The sequence below is a fragment of the Lontra canadensis genome, unplaced genomic scaffold (assembly GCF_010015895.1).
Source record: "Lontra canadensis isolate GAN:19392208 unplaced genomic scaffold, GSC_riverotter_1.0 scaffold498, whole genome shotgun sequence".
In the NCBI taxonomy this organism is placed as follows: domain Eukaryota; kingdom Metazoa; phylum Chordata; class Mammalia; order Carnivora; family Mustelidae; genus Lontra; species Lontra canadensis.
In genome coordinates this window covers 6,957-22,237 of record NW_022631490.1, presented here as the reverse complement: position 1 = coordinate 22,237, position 15,281 = coordinate 6,957, and the positions used below count along the sequence as shown (strand labels likewise).

Genomic DNA, 15,281 nt, shown 5'->3' with positions numbered 1-15,281 from the left:
GGAGCCTGCCTCTCCTTGCTCTGTGCCTGCCTCTCTGCCTACTTGTGATTTCTGTCTGTCAAATAAATAAATAAAATCTTTAAAAAATAATAAAATAAAAATAAAAAAAAAAAAAATAAAAGCTTCCCACAAGGGGGCACCTGGGTGGCTCAGTCAGCCTTAGGCTCATGTGATGATGTCATCAGGGTCGTGGGATCAAGCACCATATCAGGCATCCCTGCTCAGCAGGAAATCTGCTTCTCCCTGTGGCTCTGCCTCTCCCCTCCCCCTGCTTGTACTCTGTTGCTCGTGCTCTCTCAAATAAATAAATAAAATCTTAAAAAACAAAACCAAACAAACACCTTCCACAAAGGAAACACCAGACCTAAATAGCGTTATTGGCAAATTCTACCAAATGTTTAAGAAAAAAAAAGAATACCAATTGCACACACTCTTTCAGAAAACTGAAGCATAGGGAGTATGTCCCAACTCGTTATATAAAGCTGATGTTACTCTGACACCAGAATGAGACAAAGACATTATAAGAAAACTATAGTCCAATGTTGCATATGAACCCAGATCCAAAAACCCTTAACAATATTTTAGTAGGTCAAATCCAATATGATATAAAAAGGATAATACATCATGACCAAAAATGCGAGGTACAGTAAACACCTCAAACATTGAAACATTTCTAACAATTAAAAAAGAAAAACCAAAAAGAAAAGACAAGAAAACATATGATCATCTTAATACCTATCAAAAACACATTTGACAAAAATCCATTGTAAAGTTCTGATTTTAAAAACTTCTCAACAAATTTGGAAAAGAAGGAAACTTCTTCAACCAGATAAAGGCTTCTACACACACACACACACACACACACACACACCCTTACAATAAGATCATATAAAAACATCATAGTAAAAGATTGAATACTTTCCTCCGAAGATCAAGAACAAGGCGAGGATATCTGCTCTCACCACTGTTCTTCAGAACTATATAGTTCTTCAGAACTATACTGGAGGCTTTAGCCAGTGCAATAAGGCAAGAAAGATTAATGGCATCCAGATTGAAAAGGAAGAAGTAAAATTGTCTTTTACTTTATTTTTTTAAAGATTTTATTTATTTATTCGACAGATAGCAGGAGAGAGAGCAAGAGAAAGCACAAGCAGGGGGATCAGCAGAGGGAGAGGGAGAGGCAGGCTTCCCAGTGAGCGGGAACCTGACGTGGGTCTCAGTTCCAGGATCTGGGATTGTGACCTGAGCTGACGGCAGATGCTCAGCTGACTGAGCTCCCAGGCACCCTGAAGAAAAATTGTTTTTATTCAGAGATGACATAGTCATCTATATGGAAAATTCAATGGAATCTACAAAAAGTTACTAGATTGAACAACTGAGTTTGGCAGGTTTTCAGGCTATAAGATCAATTCACAGAAATCAATCATGTCCCTGCCTACTAGTTGAATTAATTTCCCTTGGCTGCCATAACAAAGTGTCACAACTGGGATGGCTTAAAATAGCAGAGCTTAGTTCTCTCACAGTTCTGGATATTAGAAGTCAGATAGCAAGGTATTTGTAGGACCATGCTCTCACTGAAGGGTCTAGGGGAGACACCCACCTTCCTCTTTGAGCTTCTGGCATCTTCTGGCAATCCATGTTCCTTGGCTTACAAATGTGTCACTCCAATTTCTGCCTCCATTTTCACATGGTTGTCTTTTCCCCGTGGGTTTTTATGTCATTTTCCCTCTCTGCATGTCTGTGTCCAAGTTTCTTTCTGAAAAGGTCACCAATCATATTGGATCGAGGGCCCACCCTACTCCAGTCTGACCTCATCTTAAATCTGATTAGATCAGCAAAGACCCTACTTCCAGATTAGATGACATTCACAGGCACCGAAGATTAGGGCTTCAATATATCTCTTGGGGACACACAATTTAACCCCAAACACTAGCAATGAACACTCAAAAGTTAAATTTTAAAATACTATTGATTATAGCATCAAAAAACCCCATAAAATCCTTAGGGATAAATCTGACAAAAGATGTGCACTGAAAACTACAAAACATTGCTCAGATAAATGAAAAAAGCCCTAAATAGGGGTGCCTGGGTGCCCAGTCAGTTGAGCATCAGACTTGATTTCAGCTCAGGTCATGATCTCAGTTTCAGGAGACTGAGCTCTGCCTCTGGCTCTATGCTGAGCAGGGAGTCTGGTTGGGATTCTCTCTCTCTCTCTCTCTCCTTCTGTCCCTCCCCGCCCCTGCTTGTGCTCTCTCAAAACAAAAACAAAAACAAAAACAAAAACAAAAAAATAAACAACAACAAAACCTTAGAAAGAAAAGGACATAAATAAATGGCAAGATACATATTGCCCATGGATTGAAAGACTCAATATTATTAAGCCTTCAATTCCCCCAGATTGATCTAAACATTTAATATAGTCCCAAGCAAAATCACAGCAATGTTTTTTGAAACTGACAATCTGATTCTAAGTGTCATATGGAAATGCAAAGGGCCTAGATCACCCGAAACAACTTTAAAAAAGAAGAATACAGCTCAAAGACTTGAATAAATTCAACATTTATTTATTAATTCAAGTAACTAAGATAGTATAGTTATGGGCATAAAAAAGACAAATAGATCACTGGAACACAATAGAGAGTTCATAAGTACATCTACATACATACGGTCAATAGATTTTTGACAAATGTTCCAAGGCAATGCAGCAGAAAAGGGATGGTCTTTTCAATATAGAACAGTTGGATAACTACATGCCAAAAAATAAAATAAAAGAAGGAGGAGAGGGGCGCCTGGGTGGCTCAGTGGGTTAAAGCCTCTGCCTTCGGCTCAGGTCATGATCCCAGGGTCTTGGGCTCAAGCCCCACATCAGTTTTCTGCTCAGCGGGGAGCCTGCTTCCCCCCCTCTCTCTGCCTGCCTCTCTGCATACTTGCAACCTCTGTCTGTCAAATAAATAAAAATCTTAAAAAAAAAAAAAAGGAAGAGGAAGAGAAGAGGAGGAGAACATCCATCTATACCTGGCATCATACACAAAAATTAACTCAAAATTGACCACAAATTAGATGTAAAACATAACTTCCAGGAGAACACATAAGAGAAAATCTTTGCAACTTTCAGCTAGGCAAAGATTTCTCAGCTATGACACTAATAGCATGATCCATGGGGTGTCTGGATGGCTCAGTCGGTTAATCATCTGCCTTCAACTCAGATCACGACCGGCTACTCCCTCTCTTCTGCCTCTCCCTCTGCTTGTGCTCTCTCTCTCTCTCTCTGTCAAATAAATAAAATCTTAAAAAAAAAAAAAAAGGATTCCAAAATTTTTTAAAAAAATAAAAGCATGATCCGTAAAAGATCATTCATCTTAAAAATAAAAGTCAGTTATATTACCAGCAAAAAAAAAAAAAAAAAAAAAAAGCCTTTATTCAATAACAGAGAATTGAAATTCAGGACATGTGAACTATAGCAAAATCATAAACAAGCATGGGGAGTCTGGATGTCTCAGTTGGTTAAGCCTCTGCCTTTGGCTCAGGTCATGATCCCAGGGGTCCTGGGATCCAGCCCCACATGGGGCTCCACACTCAGCAGGGAGTCTGTTTCTCCCTCCGCTGCTCCCCCTGTTTGTGCTCTCTCCCTGTTAAATAAAGTTTTTTTTAAAAGAATGAACTAGTTCACCATATATTATTTTTAAATACCATCTCATATATAAAAGCAGAATAGAAGTTGTGTGTGTGTGTGTGTGTGTGTGTGTGCACGCTTTAAATTTTTAAAATTTTGATACAGTTCAAATTCAGTAAGGGACAGGTGAGGCTAGGTAGTGAGAGACAGGTAGGGGGAGCCATGACTAGGGTCCCTCAGGGGCATAGGGAACCAGGCTCACAGAAATCCCAGATGTGGAGAAATTCACATGATACTTACAAGAACAGGTCCTTTGTGCTGGTGATAGTTACAAGTCCACCTTGTGTGTTCTAAACAGACATGATATTCACAAATCTGCCCTGCTCTTCATAAGGAATTTACCAAGTTCCCTGGTCTGTATCCTATTAAAAGACCTATCATTAAAACCCTCCGTGGCAGCTCCTTCTGGACCCCTCTCGCTCTAGAGAACTCTTTTCTTTCCTTTCTGTTCTCACCCTCACTTAATAAGCTTCCACTTCACTTCACCTTTTTGTCCTCGAGATTCATTCTTGGACTCCGTGAGACAAGAACTGCGAAACCCTGCCACAAAATCAGTGAGCCGTGTTCATTTCAACTCCTTCACTACCAAACCTGGGGGCAGGGACTGCTTGTTTCTCTGCCCTTCTCTTTGTGATAACCAAGGTATAAAGGTATCCGCTGCATGAAACTTTAAACATCACATTATCCTTATTTTTCTTGATCTTGACAGATTTGACATCATTTCACCTGGCCCTGAGCAGAAAGTCCTTGATTTCTTCAATCTTGCAATGCATGGCTACGAGGAGTATAGGGGACCGAGAGCCAGAATAGAAGCTTTTGACATTTCAATCTTACCTATTTATTTTCATTGAAGTATGGTTGATGCACAGTGTTACATTAGTTTCAAGTGTACAACATAGTGCTACAACAAGTCTCGATGTTACACTGTGTTAGCAAGTGGAGCTGCCGTCCATCACTTTACAGCTCTGTTGCAATCCTTTTGACTCTGTTCCCTGTGCTGTGCCCTCCATCCCAGGACCTAGCCATTCCACAGCAAAAGCAGAACAGGATTTTAAAACACAATGTTTGTAAAAAGAAAAGGAAAACAGAATGAGATGTTATTCAACACGACTGTCCTGAGATGCAAAACACACAAAATAATACAATGTATTGATCAGGGACACCTATATATGTCGATATATGAGTGAAAGGAGAGTCAAATGACTAAATAAATGAGTGAATAAAGAAATCTGTGGCAGGGGTGGCAAGGAAAAGGGGAACAAGGATGGGAAAAGAGGAGGCAGCAAAAAGGAAGACGTCGACCAATTATTTAGTGTGCCATAAACTGAGGGATTTAATTGATTATACCAGCTTAACAAAAGAAGAACAAAAACATTGTTTTACTTAAAATACATTGTATTATTTAGAGAAAAACATGTAGCATAAAATGAAGAAAACAAATTAAATAGTTTTTTCAAGAGGCCAAGGAAAAGAACAGGCGATTCGCAGAAGAAATACAAACATCCAATAAGAATATGAAACTATTATCATCAATCTCAAATAAAGAAAACCTTAATTAAGAAAAACTCAATATTCTTTTGTACATTGAATTGGAAAAATATTTAAAAGAATGATACTAGGGGCACCTGGGTGGCTCAGTGGGTTAAAGCCTCTGCCTTCGGCTCAGGTCATGGTCTCAGGGTCCTGGGATCGAGCCCCGCATCGGGTTCTCTCTGCTCAGCAGAGAGCCTGCTTCCCCCTCTCTCTCTGCTTGCCTCTCTACTTGTGATCTCTCACTGTCAAATAAATAAAATCTTTAAAAAAAAAAAAAAAAAAAAAGAATGATACTAATCATTGCTATGAAGTGTGTGAAGAAATGTAGAGTCTCATGTGTGTTTGGGAGAATTGTACTGATAAGGACTTTTGGGAGGGCAGTTTGGAAGTATCTATCGAAATTTTAAAGATGGGGGAACCACCTGGGTGGCTCAGTCAGTTAAGCGTCTGCCTTCAGCTCAGGTCATGATCCTGGGATGCTGGAATCCAGCTCCACGACCCTCCATCCCACAACCCCGGATCCTTGTTCAGCAGGAAGTCTGCTTCTCCCTCTGCTACTGCTCCCCCTGCTTGTGCTCTCTCAGTTAAATAAATTAATTTTTTTAAATTAAAAAGTATATTCTCTTTAATCCAGCAGTTCCATTTCTAAGAATCTACCCTCCAAAAATGCTCACATAAGTGCCCAATTACATATGCAGAGAACAGTGTGGTGCACTGCAGTATTATTCCTAACAAGAGATTGGAATTAACCTAAATGTCAGCAGGAGGAGGGTTATATGAATTATAATACGTATGTCCTAGGGAGAAGTTTAAAAAGTGAAGTTAGTCTATATGTACAGATATAAAAATATATTTATAATGTATCGTTAAAGAAAAAGTAAGCAGCAGTACATACTAAGTTCAAGTCTAATAGTAAATGTACAGTATGATTTTAAATGCATGCATCTGCATGTTTATATATGTGTTTGCAAAACTCACAAAAGTCTGAAAGAATACAGACCAAATGGTTAATATGAGTTACTTTTAGGGAAGGAAGTGCAATCCAGACTTACACAATTAGTACGGAGGGGTCATACATCTACCCTTTTTTTTTTTTTTTAAGTAGGTGCCACACCCAGCAGGGAGCCCAAGGCAGGGCTTGAACTCATTACCCTGAGATCAACTCCCGAGCTGAGATCAAAAGTTGGATGCTTAACTGACTGAACCACCCAGGGACTCCTTAAGTCTAGGCAATTTAGTATTAGTTGAATGTGTTATGATAGGCATATCTTACTTTGGTACTTTTTGAAACACTTTTTTAAAATGAGAAACCTGGGGATCCTGAGGAGCTCAGTCGGTTGAGTCTGCCTTTGGCTCAGGTCATGATCCCCAGATCCTGGGATGGAGCTCCACATTGGGCTCCTGATCAGTGTGGAGCCTGCTTTTTCCCTCTCCCGCTCTCCCTGCTTGTGTTGTCCCTCTCTCTCTGTCAAATAAATAAAATCTTTTTAAAAATAAATAAAATTTAAAAAAATAAAATGAGAAATCTGGGGTGCTCTCTCCCTCTCTCTCTCTTTCTCTCCGTCTCAAGATAGATAGATAGATAGACAGATGATAGATAGATAAAATAAGAAATCCTATGATTTCCAGTGAAGTGAAAAGATAAGACAAAGTTTCTGGAGGGAAATAACTTATGAGAACCCCTTCTGAAGTGTCAAATGGGCTAGAATATGTGAACAATTACATAGTCTCAAGGTAAAATGGTAACAGGCTCTGGGTCGCCTGGCTGGCTCAGCCAGTAGAGCGTGTGAGTCTTAAACTTCGGGTTGTGAGTTCCAGCCCCACGTTGGGTGTAGAGATTACTTAAAAATAAAATCTTTTGAAAAAAATAAAAATAATATGACAACAGGTGGGTGTTGGGAGGACAATTCAGCAAATTAAAGAGGAAGTTACTAAAAGCAATGATTACCTTAATATAAGCACCATATATTGAACACTGTTATGCACTAGCACTGGGGCAAGCCCGTAGCGGTGGGACTGAATGGCCTGGAATCTCTGAACATCTGTTTCCTCCGCAGAGATAGTGCAGTAGGGATGGACAGGTGACAGCCCGGGCAACGGAACGTGGAGGGTGTCATTTATTCATGTGAGGGACACCCAGGGAGAAGTGGGGTTGAGGAAGGAGAGGAGAGGTACGCCTGGCTGGGGTACACGGAGCCGCAGATTTCTGGGAGGCGTCCCAGTAAAGAGGTCCAGCTGTTTGGCAAAACCGCAGAGAGCAGCTTCCTCCCTGGCCACACCATGGAAGGCTCCTCCATACATTTGTCCCACTCTCCCTGGAATGTCACCACCACACCCACATGCCCCCACAATTCCCGGCACGTCTCCCCTCCTCTGTAGTCTATTTTGGAAGGGAGCATCTCTGTCCATCCAGGCTTCCACGCTGGACCCCTGGGGTCCCCCGCTAGCCCACTATGTTTAAGCCATCACCCAGCCCTACTGAATCCAGTTTAAACAGCTTTCCTCAGTCTGTCCTCTCTTCTCCATTCCCTCTGCCACTGCTTCAATACAGACTCTTGTCTTCACTTGCTGACCTTGCCATAGCCTTGCCTATGACCTTGCCTGTGACCTTGCCATAGCCTCCTAAAACTGTCCCTGCACAGATCTGAGCCCTAGCTCGACTCTCTTCACAACTACTCTTACAGTGACGTGTCTACAATGTCCATCCGATGGTGTGTATCTGTCCTACTAGGGAACAGTTCCCCGTTTCCCACTGCTACGTGGCCCCATAGAAGCATGACCACGGGGACCTCTCCGGACACGTCCCTGCTTACCTCTCCAGGTCACTCTCCACCACTCTCCTGTCCCACTAGCCCCTTGCATTTTATGTCCCAACAAACCACACTGCTTAGAGTGCACTCTAGCTCATAAAACCTCCTCGGGCCTCAGTGCTTTATGATTACGGTGCCTTCTACCTGCACTGTCCCGGCTTAGGTAGGGGTCTCTGGGAAAGGGATTCTTGGGCAGGACAGCCCTCTCAGGTGCGCTCTCGGGAACACCTGTTAGGTGTAAGAGAGGCTGCAGGGAGCAGAAGGGGGAGCTGAAATGTGATCCTCTGGCCATCATGGGCGGGGGTGGGGGGTGTCCAAGCGCAGCTGGCCTTTCTTGGCTGCCCCTGGACAGGGACTCTGTAACCTGCACCCACCAGTCCTTGCACGCAGGCTGCCCTAGGGAGGGAGCACAACCCGAGACAAGGCAGCTGTCTTCCTCCAAGGGCATTCCTGAGGAGGGCCTGGGCAGAGAGCTGGGAAGTGAGTGTCCCCATTCAGAGGAGGAGATTTGTGAAGCCAGCCATCCCAGATTTGTCTTCAAGCCCCTGCGCAGACCCGACAGGCCCTTACCGTTTTCAAAACTGGGCTCGGACCGGCTCCGTCCCTTACCAGCCCCGCCTCTGAGTCCATCCTTCTCCTTGGCCAGACTCCAGTCCTCACATGTACTTTTCACTCTCAGGAGTGTGTGTTCACACGTCTGTCTCCCCACACCCCTCCCCGGCCACGGCCTGGTATTTCAGGACCTGGCACAGTGTCTGGCCCACGCTGGCTGTTTCATAAACATACGCTGCAGTGAGTAGAAGGGGATTGATGACGAAGGGGACAGCCACAGGGTAATAAAAGAAGGCTGGAGTTTCCACGCCAGTGAGGACAAGAAGGAAGTGGTGGCTCTGGGCTCAGGGTCCTCCCAGTCCTTCCATTCACTTGGGCACCAAGCCCGAGGCCCCGCTTAGGAGGCTCAAGAACCCCGGGGAAAGACAGAGCAAGGCTCTGAGCTTGGCCCAAATGGGGCAGGAGCGGTCAGAGGACTGTCCGCTGTAGGGGACCGAGCGGCTGGTGGAAGGCAGGGGTCTACAGTGGGGGGGAAGGGGAGGGCATGAAGCCACTGCCAGCTCCCCATTCCTGCAAGCCGACACTCAGACGGCCCCCCCAGGAAAGGACGGCTGTGTGTGTCCGCACAGCCGGGAGCGCAGAGGAGCGAGCACCGCCCCGGGGACAGCAAGCACACGCGCCGACACGCAGCAAATGAAATGGACACAGGCAGGGAGAATCCGCCCGCAAGTGGTTAACACACGTCCGTGAAACACCCACGAATCCCAGACTTCGTCATCCCCGGTCAGCAGCCACGTCCCATTCTCCTCCCAGAAACTCTGACCACAGCAGAATCCCGGATCGCAGCCCCACCGCACCTCCCTCACCCGCGCCCGCATCCGGGCGCACCTGCCCCGCGGGAGGGCGGCTCCGGCCCGAGATGGACGCGAGGCGGCGCCGCGGCCGGCCGGCAGGGGGCAGTGTTCTACAAGCGATCGTCAGGGCGGCTCCGCGGCGCCGACGCGCGGGGACCCCGGGGGCGGGGCAAGAGCCAGAGGTCCCTCCTCCCGCACCCGGTACCCATCTCCACCCACCGCCCTCGCCCCAGCTCTCCCTCCTCTCCTGCTTCCTAAGCGCCCTCTCTTCTCAGCCGCAGTGTCTCCTTGATGGGGGTAGCCTGCTAATAGTCCAGCCTTTCCCGAGGTCACACAGCCAGTTGGGGTCCAGAAATGAAGTTCAAGTCTATGTTCTTTACGTCCTGTCCTGCCAACGCCCTGCTTCCCTGTCTTGGATTCCAAGGTTGTCACGACTCTGAGTTTGCGGTTGGACTCCTGTAAGTTCATCCCGGGGCGTCCTTACTGACACCCGTGGCATGACCGGTGGCTCTGGCTAGATGTCAGACCCCTTCACCGTCTTGTCCTGGCACCTTGTACAGTGCACAGACTGTACAACAGTACAGGTTGTCCCTGCTACTTTCTGCCCCTCACTGTGTCATTTGGGGGCACTTGTCATGCTGAACCCTGCCGGGATGACCTCCTTTCATTCTTGGAATACCCCTGTGAGGCAGGTCTTAATAGAGTCCCCATCTTACAGCTGAGGAGACTGCGATGCAGGGAGTGCCTGTGGTTTGCTTGTTATGGCACAAAGAGCGCAGGTGAGTCTGGAGCTTGGACTCAGGTCCTCTGTCTGCCAGCCACAGACTCTCTGTCCCCTCTATCCCAACACTGCCTCCCTTCTCCCCCGCTCCCACTCCTCTGGCTTCCTTCTTCTCTGAACCAGCCTTCAAGGACAGTGACCTTCCTTCCCCTTCTTTCTTCTGTACCCAGGCTTCACCCACAGTTCAGGGGCCCAGGAAAGGACACAAGCAAGTGAGCAAACAAGAGGCAGAGAGCTGGAGGAAGGGGAGGTCCAGCTAGAGGAAGAAGAGGATGCGCAGGCAGGCCCTGCGGTGAGCGAGAGGAGGGAGAGGAGCCCCATGCCCAGCCTCCAAAGGGGCACAGGCAGGGCCTCCATTATGTGGCACAAAGGGCCATATGCCTGGCAGCTTACACAGAGAGTGTGAGTGTGTGTGTGTGTGTGTGTGTAGGGGGAGGAGAGGCTAGGAGCCTTCCCTCCACTTTCAAGCCCCTTGAGCCTGCTGTGGGCTCTGCCATGGGGGTGGGGTTTGCTGAGGAAGGGGCAGAGCACTGGTGGGTCAGCGCCTGTGTAACTGGAAGGAAGGCATGGACAGCTGGAAGGGGCCGGCAGGGGTGGGAAGGGGCTGGAGGAGGAAAGAAGGGGTGAGGTGCTCAAGTCCCACTGGCCTAGTGCCCCCACCTGCCCCTGGACCATCCCACGGGCCCACCTGCTGGGTTTGGAGGGGTGGGGGGCGGGGTACAGGGAATGAGGGCCCCAGCTGTCTCCTCTTCTGACATTCCCTCCCTCCTTCCCTAGCTGTTAGCCCCCAGCTCCCACTTTCCCTCCATCCTCAGCATGGGGACTTGGGTTTCCCAGAGAGTCCCCTCTCCCAGCGCCTGGCCCCCTGCCCCCTTCCCCCTCCCACTCCCCACCTCCAGCTTCCAGTCCTGTGGAGCAGAGCGGCAGCCGAGGCCAATTGATTATCTAAAGAAATTTGGAGCTAGCCAAAACAGCTGCAGCTTGCCTCTCCCCACCCCCGGCCCTGAGGGGTCCCCGAGCAGAGGGGCCCGGGAACCTCCTTCTGCCTTCTAGCGGGGCAGAGTGACAAGCGGAGAGGCAGGGAACTCGGAGCGCCATGCTACTGTGCAGGGGAAGGAACCAGACTCCAGGGCCAGGAATGGAGGACACAGGTTCTAACCCCAGCCCACTCGCATGGGTGAGTCCCATGGCCTTTGTGGGCTGCAGCTTACCTGCCTTCAGAACAAAGGTGTCGAATGTAGTGATGGCCATTTAGTGACGGCATGCTCTCTCCCAGCTCCTGCCCTAGAGTCCTCAGACTCTCCCTGGTCTCTGTTCAGCCCTCCCTCTTGCTAGGCTCTGGGCAGAGCACATTTGTCTAATGCAAATAGGGAAGGGAAGGTGTGTGGCGGTTTCTCCCCCAGTCGGACTTAACCCCCTCCTGCCGCCGATGTCAGGGAGGGAAAAGGCACCTTCAGTGTCCGGACATGTCTCAGCATTTCCATCCCATTGCTTGCCTTCAGACTTCCCAGAGGGCCTCCAGTTTGGACAGGATCCTTGAGCTTCCCTAGGCAATGGTCCACGGAGGCAGGAAAGTACTCGAGGGTTTCTGCCTGTGCTCTGAGCTCCCCCCGGGCTGTCTGGACTCCCCCTGGTCGAGGCAGGCACTTCCGTTGCTGGACAGCTCCAGCTCCGGGGTTGAATCTGTTTCCTCTAACTTCCCCCTACTGGTTCCGTTTCTGCTTCCCGGGGACACCCAGCATTTCTTACTTTCGTTTCTTCTCTCAATATGTGAACATAAGGACCATGTTGCCTCCAACCTGGCTCTTGTGGAGACACAGCCTCAGTTTTTCAGCTATTCCTACTGCAAAGTTTTCTCCAGACCTTTGGCCTTCTTGGCCACAAAACGGAATACTCTCTGATTTATTGGGGTTCTTGTTAACATATGAGGCCCCCAGAAATCCCCCTCGCAGACTGGATCATTTCAGGGAAGCAGGGCGTTGGCAGGACAGGACGTAAAGAACATAGACTTGAACTTCATTTCTGTACCCCAACTGGCTGTGTGACCTCGGGCAAGCCCCCCGCTCCTCTCCGGGCTTTAGTGTCCTCATCTATAAGGTGACTGTAGGGTCTCTTCCAGGATTCCTCTGATATTCTGTCAGAGCTCCTTTTTATCCCTTTCCCTATTCCTCTCGGAGTCCCAAGTCCTCTGTTACGTTCTCCCCCATATCTTCAGGTTGGGGAACACAAACCAGGCCAAGAACAAACTGCAGTGAACACTGACCCAGTTCAGAGACAACAATGAGGAGAGTCAGACTTCATGCCATGGCTTTCCCCAGCAGTGTGGACCTACAGACGCATGTGTGACTTGGGTTCCCCTGGGAACTTGAGCTCTTCTTCAGGCTCAGAGAGAGCAGAGCAGAAGCACAATATCAGAGGGGTCAGAAAGTGTCACTCAATGAATACCAAGATGGAGGAACATGGGACTTGCGGTGCGGAGGTCTGGGACCTGTGTCTTGTACCCTTCCCTGCACCCCTTTACTCTGTGGCCCTGTACCCACAGCACTAAGCTCTCATGGCCCCATCAGAAGAGCCTTCGAAGCCTAGGACCCTCCATGCTTAGGCCAGCCTCTCAAGCCCGTTGAATGACCCACAGCCATACCTGGTACTAGAACGAGGTCACTTTAATTTTTCTTTTCATATGAAATCAGAAATGCAATGGGAGGGGGATCACACGAAGGACTCGGGGCACAGACCCTGGGGGCCTGCAGCTGGGGGCATTAGGAAGAAGTGAGAGGTCACACTAGAGGGCTAGAGAGAGAAAAGAGGCAGGCAGGACTGGGCGCAACTGTCTGGGGGTAGAGAAAGCTACAGAAGAGTCCAGGAGCCCTGGAGCTGGGGGGAGGGTACCATCTCAGAGGACTCAGTGTCCGGACAGACTGATTTGAGGAATGAATATGGGTGTGGTGGAGAGTTCGCAGCTGGAGTTTGCACACAAAACCCACACCTGGAGTTTGTAGAAGGAGTAAGAAAGGGAAAGGAGTAACCAGGGAGGAAGCAAGAGAGACCCAGCTAGAACTGCCAGGAACCCCCTTGCTCTACCCCAAAGTGCACAACTCGGCAATAAATAGTAATATTTATAAATAAATAAGTAAATAAATAGATGAATAAATAAATAAATACGTAAATAAATAATATCCTTGTAGAGGGTGGAGTCTGGCGTTGGGGAGGAGGGAGAGTGGGAAGGGCCTTGAGCTGCTGCTTCTGCCCCCGCCCTCCTGCCCTTCCTTCCCCACTGATCCTGGGCTGAGCAGAGGGGGCCAAGCCACCTGGGAGGGAGGCGCAGAGAGCCTGGGAGTGGGGAGCTGGGCGGGGTGTCTTCCCTTGCTGAAGACAAGCTTAAGGAAAGAGAAAAAATATATCTATAATGAACTGGCCCTAGATCCCAGAGAGCTGAGCATTCCCTGGGGGGGGCAGTAATAGAACCTCCCCCCTGCACCTGAGGGAGGAAGGCGGGTGGGTTTTGTACATCTTCCCAGTGGGCTGGGATGGAGGGAGCAGATGTGAGATCTGGCCCACCCACTGCCTGGGCCCTCTGCTGAGTCTCTGGGCTGAGTCTGGGGCCATCATCCCCTCCTCCAGGATCTAGGATCTGGGATCCAGCTGCACACAGGGAGGGAGAAAATCGGGAGGCTGGGTGGGAGCAGGCAGGGAGCTCAGAGAGGGCAAGGCACTCACTACCAAGTAAGATCCGAGGTCTGTCTGTGCTGAGCCTCAGGAACAAGAGAGAAAACGGGCACAGTTTTTCCCCTAATTCCCCGCTCTGAGACTCTCCTGGCAGGAGCCCTCTCAGGAGACCCCTGGCTGCCCCGGGCCTGTCCCTCTGGCCAACAGGGCCAGGCGGAGATGTCTGAGAAGACGCCCCCTTTGCACTTGGAGCCCAGCCTTCCCCCTTCCCTTGCCTATGACCCTCCCTCCCAGGGGCAGCAGAAGCTGGAAAGAGGATGGGAGACGAGACAGACAGAGTCTGGGGTCTCTGGAAATTTGGTCGTGGGGTTAGAAGAGGCAGCAGACCTTGAGAGAGCTAGGGAGACCGCTTAGGAACCCCAGCAAGAACCCTACAGGGACCATCCAAGCAAATATTTCTGACCAGCTGGGCCCCAACCACAAATGCCTGGGAGGTGCAGGAGAATCGGCCTCCGTGGGGGAGGGCCCCCCACCCAGGGGTCGGAAAGAGGAGGTCAGGCTTTTGTTAGCCACCAGTGGGGGGGTATCTGCGGGGGGGGGGGCAGGGGTCACCCTGCCCGGGGCCTGCGGGACTCCATGCCTTGCTGGGATGCAGGCGGGGAGGAGGGCCCCCGAACCCCGACCGCGCGAGGCTGGAGGCAGGCCCTGTCAGACGTCCAGGACGTGGTTCAGGTAGGAGATGTAGCAGATGGCCAGGCGCAGGATCTCGATCTTGGACAGCTTCTTGTCGGGGGGCAGCGTGGGCAACAGCTTGCGTAGCTCCGCGAAGGCCAGGTTGAAGGCTTCCACGCGGATCCGCTCCCGCGTGGCGTGCGCCGTGCGGTACTTGGCTGTGGCCCGGCGACGGCGCCGCCGCTCCTCCCGGCTCAGATGCTGCAGGTCTTTCCGGCCGGGCTCTCCGGGCTCCAGGCCCCGGGCCTGGCCCCCTCCCGGACCCCCAGGCCCAGCCCCGTCGGGGCCCGCCCCGCCCCCACAGTCGCTGAAGCCTGACTCGGTCTCGGAGTGGGAAGGAGGCAGGTCCAGCTCCACCGTGTCTGAGTTGAGCATCATGATGGAAGCCCCCTGCCCTGTGAGATCGCGGTCCCCTCCCCACCCCTCCCTCTGGGAACCTGCAAGCTGGTGGTGGGAGGGGCAGGAAGGGCCTGGGGGAGTGGGGTCTGCCACTGAGCTGAGGAGTTCAGAGCCACTTCAAGGTCCCATGGTCAGGGTTCCAGTCCCGAGCCTGGAGGAGAGAAGGGGAAATTGATGGGGGCGGAAGGAGTTATTAGGGTAATTAGAGGACAGCTCCGAGGTGGGGAGGGCAAGAGGAAGGCCGGACAGGTGTTGGGAGCTGGGAGGTACTGTAAGGGGGG

General features: G+C 49.7%; 1 protein-coding gene and 1 pseudogene across 1 annotated transcript; both read right to left on the bottom strand.

Moving 5' to 3' along the window:
• Window positions 1-4,238: 4,238 nt before the first annotated feature.
• On the bottom strand, window positions 4,239-4,446 carry LOC116863061 (annotated as a pseudogene).
• Window positions 4,447-14,577: 10,131 nt separating this feature from the next.
• On the bottom strand, window positions 14,578-14,979 carry LOC116863062 (helix-loop-helix protein 1). The gene has a single exon (XM_032850563.1). It carries the CDS (start codon window positions 14,977-14,979, stop codon window positions 14,578-14,580), a length of 402 nt encoding a protein of 133 aa, XP_032706454.1.
• Window positions 14,980-15,281: the final 302 nt, after the last annotated feature.